The 10,491-nt window shown below is 33.0% G+C and overlaps 1 protein-coding gene across 1 annotated transcript; it reads left to right on the forward strand.

Moving 5' to 3' along the window:
* Window positions 1-1,801: 1,801 nt before the first annotated feature.
* On the forward strand, window positions 1,802-4,232 carry LOC103485096 (purple acid phosphatase 5). The gene is made up of 8 exons (XM_008442558.3): window positions 1,802-2,131; window positions 2,215-2,421; window positions 2,512-2,623; window positions 2,716-2,942; window positions 3,019-3,157; window positions 3,250-3,470; window positions 3,559-3,680; window positions 3,828-4,232. The coding sequence occupies exons 1-8, from the start codon at window positions 1,970-1,972 to the stop codon at window positions 4,015-4,017; spliced, it is 1,380 nt and encodes a 459-aa protein (XP_008440780.1). The 5' UTR covers window positions 1,802-1,969; the 3' UTR covers window positions 4,018-4,232.
* The last annotated feature ends 6,259 nt before the right edge of the window (window positions 4,233-10,491 follow it).

Below are 10,491 nucleotides of genomic sequence, written 5' to 3' on the forward strand. Positions count from 1 at the left end.
TGTGCCAATTTTTTGCATTTGAACTTTCTCTATTTTTAATTGTAGTAAAAAAAGAAATTATTAAGTAGGGAGGTGTTTTAGAAAATCCGTAGATATAATCTCAATTAGAAAAATCATCAAAGGTCGGTCTATATAGTTAAAAGTAATGAAATAATAGTAGATGAATTATGGATATAATATTAAAAAGATTATTGTAAATGGTAAAATTGTTAGAAAAATATTTACAAAACATAGCAATTTTTTTATTCTATTGGGTGATAAGTATTGATAAAATCTAAAATTTTACTTTAATTTATAAATATTTTTTTCATTATACTATATTTAAAAATATATCTCTATAATATTTGGAGATAATATGAAAATCCTAAATTCAATTGGAAACCAAATAATTGAAAGAAAATACATATAAATTTAAAAACTCCATAAATCTAGTAGACTTTTTTATTTTATTTTGTTTATTATTTATCTTTAACGATGATAATAATATTGATGGGTTGTTTTTTAATTGAGAAAATGTTCTCATAATTTGTATTACGGAATTGGAATAATCAAGTGAATGCTTTTCAAATGGTATTGTAATCCAAACTATATATTCTTCTTCCTTCTATTTTATGTCTTTACAGCCTTCACCTGCTTATTATTTAAATGTTTGACACAAAACGTAGAAATTTGAGTGTAGAATTATTAGAGTTTATAAGGTAGAATTTTTAAAAATAAAACAGTTATAATCAAGATGAGCATAAATTATATAAATATAGTATAAATATTACTCTCACTATAATCTAATTATTCTCCTCACCAGTAAACTTCCACCATTCAATATAACCTCTCTTAGATTTGAACAATAATGACACGAAAAAAATGTAATTAGCCATCAACAATACTTGGAATAAAATAACTTATTCGTCCAAATAGAAAAAGAGACGGATTTGATGCTCAAATTCGTCTACTAAAGTTCTAGTCTATATTTAATATTTTATTTTTTTTATTTATTTTGTCAATAGTTTTAATTTATTTATTTTTGTAATACATAAGATTTTTTTTTTAAAAAAAATAAACTTATATTAATAAACATTAAATAAGTCTAGGATAAATTTTTATTGAGTATAAATAGTCAATAAAAAGATAATAGAAAATTTATTTATAGTTTAAATATTGTTTAGACGTTGAAAATGTATGCATGTGTTTTAAGTTTGCATTTGATTTCACTTTTTCATGTTCAATATTGAAAATATGTTTCAAACCACTCTAAAATAGTTTAAGAAAACAAAGGAAGAAAAATCCATAGATATTCTAAATTATTTAAATAATAAAAAAGAACAGTTATTAAGTAAATGAAGGTAATATATTGAAATCCAAAAAGATAGATAAAATATTGATTGAAAAAATCTAAACATGACTCGTGAACGATCCGGATGATCATTCGAGATATCTATGTCTACGGGTTTACACTAAAATACAAATGTTTTTTTGTCCTTAACGTTCATAAGTCTGTGGAAGATCGTTTTCTGTGATAACGCCGAAAAAAAAGGGCTTAAAAAGATGGGAGGAAAATTGAATATTTAATCCAACTACAAAATTTAAACTTTTGGTTGGATTTCTTTATTTGAATTTCAATCAAATTAAAGGAATTCAAATCGAATACAAAATCCAGCCAGTAATTTAATTGCTTTTTTTTTTTTTTTTTTCCAAAATTTCTTTTATTTGAATTTTCATGGTTTGATAATTGATTGATATCCAAACAGAAAACGAATATTCCTTATTACACGGATATAAAAGCGTCCGTCCACCGTCGTTTAGGGATTGCAACCAAAACCAAAGTTATTAATTTTTACTTACTTATTTTATTATAATTTTCGTGTGTAACACAATACAAACACCAACCCTTCTTCAAGTAGTTATTTAATCTGCCTCTCAAAATTCAAAATCCCTTCATTCTTCAGTGTTCCATTCTTCGAAATTCCCTGCCATGGCTGCGATTGCGCAGTCCATAGCTCTGCTTCTATTCCTCTCTCTCGCCTATCTCAGCCATGGAGGTATTACCAGTAGGTTCATGAGGAAACTTGAAGCTTCCGTTGATATGCCCGCCGAAGCTTTCCCTCCACCCTCCGGTCACAACGCTCCCGAACAGGTCTCTCCCAGATCTTCAAGATTTTCTGCTACAATCATTTTTCGATTTGGTTCTTCTTTTTTATTGTTTCGGTGATTTTGCAGGTCCATATAACACAGGGAGATCGTAATGGCAGGGGCGTTATAATTTCTTGGGTTACGCCATTGTCGCCTAAACCTAATGTTGTCAGATATTGGGCTGCGGATAGTGATGAGGATCATGACCACACAGTACGCTCTAGAATCACCACTTACAAATATTATAATTACACTTCCGGATTCATTCACCACGCTACCATTAGCGATCTCGAGGTTCGCTCTCTTCTTTCTCTGTTCTGTATTAAACCCTATATTTTTTTTCTCTCTCTTTTTCCAGTTTGTTTCTGAAAAATTGTATTGCAGTATGACACAAAATACTTCTACGAGATTGGGAGTGGCGATGCGAAACGTCGGTTTTTCTTCACAACGCCTCCCATGGTCGGTCCTGATGTTCCTTACACATTCGGCATTATTGGTAACTGTTTCATCGCTTTCTTTCTTGCACATGATTCGATAGCATTCTCTGTTTTTATAAATCAGCATTCAGTAATTCCATTATCTCCGCAGGCGATCTTGGACAGACTTATGATTCGAATCAAACGTTTGAGCATTACTATTCAAATTCGAAGGGACAAGCGGTGCTGTTCGTCGGAGATCTTTCTTACGCGGACAATCATCCGTTTCACGATAACAGGAAGTGGGATACATGGGGTCGATTTGTTGAGAAGAGCACTGCGTATCAGCCATGGATTTGGACTGCCGGTAACCACGAGATGGATTTTGCTCCAGAACTTGTAAGAACAGAACAAGAACAAGAACTTTATGTCTTCTAATTCTGAAATTTTAAGCTAATTTGATTCATTGTTTCAGGGAGAAAACACCCCATTTAAGCCTTTTACACATCGGTATCATGTCCCTTACAAATCAGCTCAAAGCTCATCGCCGCTCTGGTATTCCATCAAGCGTGCTTCTGCCTACATCATAGTTCTTTCTTCTTATTCTGCTTATGGTATGTGTTGTTTAATTATTGTGATCTGCGTATATAATTACTGTCAAACAATAAAAAAGAGCTCAGAATCGTGCTTTTTGCTTATCTTTCAGGAACCTATACTCCACAATATCAGTGGCTAAAGAATGAGTTTACTAAGGTGAAGAGAGAGGAGACTCCATGGTTAATTGTTATGCTTCATTCACCTTGGTATAATAGTTACGACTATCATTATATGGAAGGGGAGAGCATGAGGGTCATGTTTGAACCCTGGTTTGTTGAAAACAAAGTCGATCTTGTTCTTTCTGGCCATGTTCATGCTTATGAGCGTTCGGTATATGAGCTTCTTCCTTCATTTGTTTTGACAACTCCTTTTGAGATGGGGATTTGATAAAATCAATTGTTTGTTTCCTTTGTGATAGGAACGAGTATCGAATGTGAGATACAATATAACGAATCGATTAAGCACTCCAATTAGAGACATTAATGCACCAATGTACGTAACAATTGGCGATGGCGGCAATATTGAAGGCCTGGCTAACCAGTGAGTATCCTTCTTTGAGTTTTGTAATATTAAATTTGAAATCTTTATAAAAGGCTGAAATAAAAAAAGAAACAATTCTTTATCAGTCTCTGCTTTTTTGAGATTTTGTGGGGCTAGGGGTAATCTAATGGGTTACGGTTTATGCAGGTTCACAGAACCACAACCAAATTACTCGGCATTTAGGGAAGCAAGCTTCGGACATGCATTGCTTGAAATAAAGAATAGAACTCATGCATATTATACATGGCACCGCAACCATGACAACGAGCCTGTTGCTGCTGATTCGCTTTGGATATACAACAGATATTGGTACCCTGAAGATGAGAGTTCTCAATAGGTAGCTTTTGAGTTTTGAGTAATCTAACCATTCAAAACAAAAATATTTCCCTTTTCGTGTCCTGTAGGCCGTTGGTAGTGCCTTTCATTTTCAATTTTTTTTTTTTTTTTTTTTTTTTATAAATTAAAATGTTCTTTTTTATGGTCTGCTAATTAATAATATATTAATTCCTGTTGCCCACAAACGTGAATAAAATTGACAATGGTTTGTATTTATTTTATATTCATATTCCTTTTTCGTGAAAGGAACCAATCATTAAATGTTAGTGTAGTCAAAATTCCACTCTCTGGCCAAAGGAACAAATTGAATGGAAGAAAATGGCAGAATAACTGCAAGTTGAGTTTCTATAATAGATGCTGATATAAGGAATCTCTAATTTTAACCATACAGTATGCAATTTCACTGACTAAAATTCTATTGTTAGTACAATTTCTGTTGTAGCAAAGCATAATGTAATTAGTCTTTGTTTTGTTGATTGGTTCGTTGGTTGTTATCAGAGAAATAAACGATCTTTATGACTATTTATTTTGTCTGTGTGAAAGCATGATGCGGTTTTTGTTTCCGATTTTATTTATTTATTTATTTTATTATATTTTGTATCTAAATCATATGTTCGGTAAAAAACCTTATCTATTCATACAATTTTAAAAAATGTTTAAATGTGTCAATACTTATATTTATAAATAAGTCAAAATTTAGAAGTTTGTTCACAGCCAAACCGTACTTCTGTCTCAACAATACCAACTTCTAATCGATTCGGATGGTCGGTTTCTCGTCGGAGCAAAGTTTTCTTTGTTGGATTATTTTTAAAAATTCTTACGAATTTTTTTGTTAGTTTTTTCTAATTAGAATTAGACTACAACCTCCTACATAGGAACTACCCTGCACCTGGATGATTGATCTTTAGTTTCCTGCATCATTTAACAAAATACTTCCATACTCTATGATAGATAACGATTTTTTAAATTATATATATATATATATATATATATATATATATATATATATATATATTAAAAAGAGAGAACAAATTATTAATTGGTTCCAACCACCTATGCCATTCCTTCAATCGACTTTGTTGTGGTTTTTCAGCTTACCATTGATAAATCTTTTTTTTTTTTTTGACAATTTTCTTATTTGTTATGTTTTATAATATATTATATAAGTTTACAAACTGAATTTATAACATGATATGTTTTATTTCTAAATGTTTTATTTTCAAAGTGCAAGTCAGATTTTTGATATAATGAAAACATAAAAATTTGCAAAACAATTTTTAAAAATAAATTCTGTGATGTCTCCAAGCCACATAATTGGATAAAAATAATTGAAATAAAAGTTAAAGTGTCAAAACATATTAGAAAAACAATCTAAATGCTCTACCAAAACAAGTTCTTATATGAATCTTTTTTCTAATAATGTATTTTTTTTAAATAATGTAAAAAATAAGATAAAAGCAAACTATTGGGCGAAATCGTGTACCTTATACCCCATTTTGCTTGGAAGTGGATCACAACTTTAATACATGGGAGTCCACATTTTCTTTTTTCCCGTTATTCAATATATATACAAAATTTAATATTTAATATATTGTAAACTCCACTTTTTTTAGATAATTAATATATATGTTTTGTAATTAATATCTATTAAATATTCAAATTATCAAATTTCAATTTTCAAAAATATCTTTCTTATTAAATATTTTTTTAAATTCTTATTTCCAATTTTCAAAAATACATTTTCTTGTTGAATATTTTTCTAAATTTCAAATTCCAATCTTCAATTTTTAAAGATTGATATATATTAACAAAATATGTTATTAAATCTCCAAATTTTAAATTCTAATATCTTTCCAAATTTCAAATTTCAATGCCTACATATTTATGTTTGAGTAGGTTTGGAAGTTCAGAGTCCTAACCTTTGTATCCTGTCTCGCTATTTTAGTGGATAAAAGAGGTTCGCGACCTCGTGTACGCGGAAGTTTCCCACCCTAGATCTTGAAAAAGAGAAAAGGAATCAAGACCGGCAGAGGGTCAAAGAATATTGACAGGACCACCAGTTCCTGGAAAAGAGGAAGTTTCAGTTCTTCTTTCTGCATAAGTTGAAGAAGCTAGGAGAGGTTCATTCTGTTGCAGATCATTTAGTAGGTCAACTCGCTTCGCTTCGCGCCTTAGGGAGCCTTGTTCATCGCTCTTCGTCTAGTTTTGATCCATATTCATGGAGCGGAGTAGCTTAATTAGTCTGAAAGGAGTCCAAGATTCAAGCTTCATCAATGAACAAAGGCGCAAAGAATTTGCGAATTTGCAAAAGAGATTTTTCATTTTGATGGGTCTCGCCTAAATATTCTTTGAGCCTTGATTAGTGTATAAGGGTGTGTGTGTTTGGTTAGCATTTCTATCATCCATGTTGTAGGGTGAGTTTTGAGATAGGGAAAGAGGGGGCTTATGCTTTAGCAAAGGAAAACCGTTAGGTGATCCGGTGGGCGAGGAGATAGAAGAAGGCACTGATCGCAGGCTTGTAATTCTACCGGGTGGCTTATAAGGTAGTGGCTCGCTCGAGAGATGTCCCATCTTTTATGGTTCCTATCACCTACTAAAAAGAGGAAAGCCTACCGTCCGGAGCAAAGAAGCAGAGCCTAAAAAAAGTTCAGACTCGACTGCTACGGTCCTTTTGACCTCCGAAACCTCTTTGAAATATTCCATTTCTGTACTTGCGCTCCTAAAAAGGAGCAAAGAATCAATCTCCTACTCCGCCTTCCTAACCTCACTCGCAAATTCTTTGCTCCTAACCGCTCCTCTCCTTATATATATATTAGAATTTAGGGAGATTGGAATTTAAAATTTGGGAAGATATTTTTTAAAATTTAGAATTTTGAAATGTATTTAATAAAGAAAGATATTTTTGAAAATTAAAATTTGAAGATTTAAATATTTAATAATATATTTTGTTAATATATATATTTTTAATTGAATATTAAAATTTTAAATTTGGAAATATTTTAAATGAAAAATATATTTTTAAAAATTGGAAATCATAATTTTAAAAAATATTTAGTAAAAAAATATTTTTGAAAATTAAAATTTATATATATACACCCAATATATCAAATATTAAATATTTTTAAAGAGGATTGGATTTATTGAAGACTGATTCAAATTACGTGATTATTTAAATTAATGTTTTTTAATTTATTCTCTGTTAATAAGTTAATTAGTGGGTAAGTGTTAAAGTTAGTGGGTAAGTGGTGTAAGAACGTGTTTTTATTTTTAGTAAGTGTCAGTTCTTTGTAACCCTTTAATAAGGCATTTTAATTTATTATTCATATATGAATTTTTTGTTTTTGTATCCATAAGTCTAAAATTTCTCCAACAATTTTGGTATCAGACCAAGGTTCGAGAGAGTGAGTTGAGTATAAAATACAGTGAGAAAAGATGGGTAGCAATGACAATGCTATGGGTACAACACAACCACTCATTCCAATCTTCAAAGGAGAAGGCTACGAGTTTTGGAGTATTCGTATGAAGACTCTTCTCAGATCTAAGACTTATGGGACTTAGTAGAACAAGGCTATGCAGATCCTGGCGGCGAAGGCAAGTTGCGGGAGAATAGGAAGAAAGACTCGAAGGCGTTGGTGATGTTGGTGATTATTCAACAAGCAGTCCATGATAGTGTTTTTTCGCAGTTTGCTGCAGCAACAACGTCAAAACAAGCGTGGCTGATTTTGCAAAAGGCATTTCAAGGAGATTCAAGAGTACTTGTGGTTAAATTGCAATAACTTAGACGAGACTTTGAGACCTTGATGATGAAAAATGGAGAATCAATTGCTGATTTTTTGTCGCGGGCAACGACAATTATTAGTCCGATGCAAACATACGGCGAGACGATTAAGGATCAGACTATAGTGGAGAAAGTATAGAGAAGTTCGACTCCAAAGTTTGATCACGTTGTGGTTGCAATAGAAGAATCAAAAAACCTGTCCACTTTCACATTTATTGAATTAATGGGATCTCTTGAAGCACATAGTCGAGAATCAATAGATCGATGGAAAGAAACGAAGAAAAAGCGTTTCAGGTAAAGGATGCAGTTCCAAAGTATAATGACAATGATTGTGTGATGACTCGAGGCCGAGGAAGAGGAGGATATCGTGGTCGAGGTCGTGATACCGGAAAAAGGTATAACCGAAATGAAGAACAAAGGCAGTTCGGAGTGCAATCAAGCAACAAAGCTAATATTCAATGCTACCATTGCAAGAAGTTTGGTCATGTAAAGGCACTCTGTTGGTACAAAAATCAGAGAGCCAATTTCGCAGCAAAGAATGAAGCATCTGACAATAATGGAAAGGGTGAAAATAAGCTTTTTATGACAAACATACCCAGTGATCAAAAGACAGCAGAGGCGTGGTTCATTGATAGCGGTTGTTTGAATCACATGACAGGTTTAAAGCCTGTATTCAAGGAGCTAAACGAAGGAGAAAAGTTGAACGTAGAGCTCGAAAACGGTAAGGAGCTACAAGTAGAAGGCAAAGGAACGATGGGAATTGAAACTCACCATGGAAATAGAATTCTCACAAATGTTCAGTATGTGCCCAATATAATTTGCCGAGTGTTGGACAACTAATGGAGAGTGAATATTCTATCTTGTTTGATGATGGTGCGTGCTTGATAAAAAATAAGCAAACATGACAAGTTTTGGCGAAAGTAAAGATGACCCAAAGCAAAATGTTTCCACTGGAAGTTTCAAAGGTGGAAAGTTTTGCTCTTACTGCAACAAATACAACAAAAAACAACTCGGAGTTATGGCATTTAAGGTATGGACATCTTAATATTAAAGGGCTTTCTTTGCTAAATCAAAGAGATATGGTTATTGGGTTACCGAAAATCAGTGCTATTAATATTTGTGAAGGATGTGTATGTGGAAAACAAACTCGAAAATCTTTTCCTATTGGGAAAGCTTGGAGAGCCTCCAAGTGTCTCGAGCTAATTCAGATCTGTGTGGGCCAATGCAAACAAAGTCTCTTGGTGGGAGCTTTTATTTCTTGATTTTTATAGATGATTATAGTCGTATGAGTTGGATATATTTTCTAGAAAGCAAATCAGAAACATTTGAGAAGTTCAAGCATTTCAAGGCAAAGGTAGAAAAGTAGAGTGACATGTTCATCAAATCTCTTCGCAGTGATAGAGGTGGAGAATTTTAACAACTTTAACCATTTTTGCAAGAAACATGGCATCCATAGGGAGTTGACAACACCTTATACTCCGGAGCAAAATAGGGTAGCCTAGAGGAAGAAGTGGAGATGGCAAGAAGCATGTTGCAAATGAAAGGCCATTCGAATGATTTTTGGGCTGAAGCGGTCTCGACTTCCATCTACCTACTGAACATCTCACCAACAAAGGTTGTCATGAATAAAACTCCATTTGAAGTTTGGTATGGCAAAAAACCCAATGTAAGTCATTTAAGAGTTTTTGGTTGTATTTCTTATGCTTTGGTACCTTCTCAAGTTCGTCAAAAACTTAAAAAATTTGAAAAATGCATTTTTGTTGGTTACTATACTCAATCCAAAGCATATAGATTGTACGACCCTCTTAATGGCAAAATTCTCATAAGAAGAGATGTATGTTTGATGAGAGTGCTAGTTGGGATTGGAAAAATAGTGAAGAATATGTTTCTGGTGGATGGTGAACTGACAAATGATGGAGAACAAACTGTGGTTGAATCCTCAATAGAAACACCTACCTCAACACCTCCGTCGAGTACTCCATCAACACCCCATCAACACCACAAAGTTACCATTCTTCATCAAGTAATGATGAAACATCAGATGAACTACCATCTCAGAGGTTTCGGTCCATGGAAGATATCTATAATTCTTCTCAATTTTCTCTTATGGTTTCTGATCCAGTGTCTTATGATGAGGCAGCAAGCAAAGAAGAATGGCAGCAAGCAATGAAGGAAGAAATGGCAGCTATTGAGAAGAATGGAACATGAAAAATGGTAGACTTACCAAAAGTAAAAAATGCAATTGGCTTGAAGTGGGTGTATAAGAGAAAATTTGCTGCAGATGGGAGTTTAGAGAAGCACAAAGCTCGTCTTGTGGCAAAAGGATATGCACAGCAACATGGTATTGATTTCGAGAAAACTTTCTCTCCTGTAGCTCGTTTCAAAACAATGAGATTGTTCTAGCATTGGCAGCACAACAACAATGGTCAGTCTATCAATTTGATGTCAAGTCAGCCTTTCTTAATGGAGAACTGGTCTATGTTGAACAACCGGAAGATTTTGTTAAAAAGGACACTGAAGAAAAGGTGTATAAGTTAACAAAGGCGCTGTATGGGTTGAAACAAGCTCCTCGGACGTGGTATAGCAAAATCGACGAATATTTTCAACAAAATGGATTCAAAAGGAGTGCAAATGAGCCTACCTTGTATGTGAAAAAGGGAGGTAAAAATGATTTCATCATTGTTTGGCTTTATGTTG

The sequence above is a fragment of the Cucumis melo genome, chromosome 8 (assembly GCF_025177605.1).
Source record: "Cucumis melo cultivar AY chromosome 8, USDA_Cmelo_AY_1.0, whole genome shotgun sequence".
In the NCBI taxonomy this organism is placed as follows: Eukaryota; Viridiplantae; Streptophyta; class Magnoliopsida; order Cucurbitales; family Cucurbitaceae; genus Cucumis; species Cucumis melo.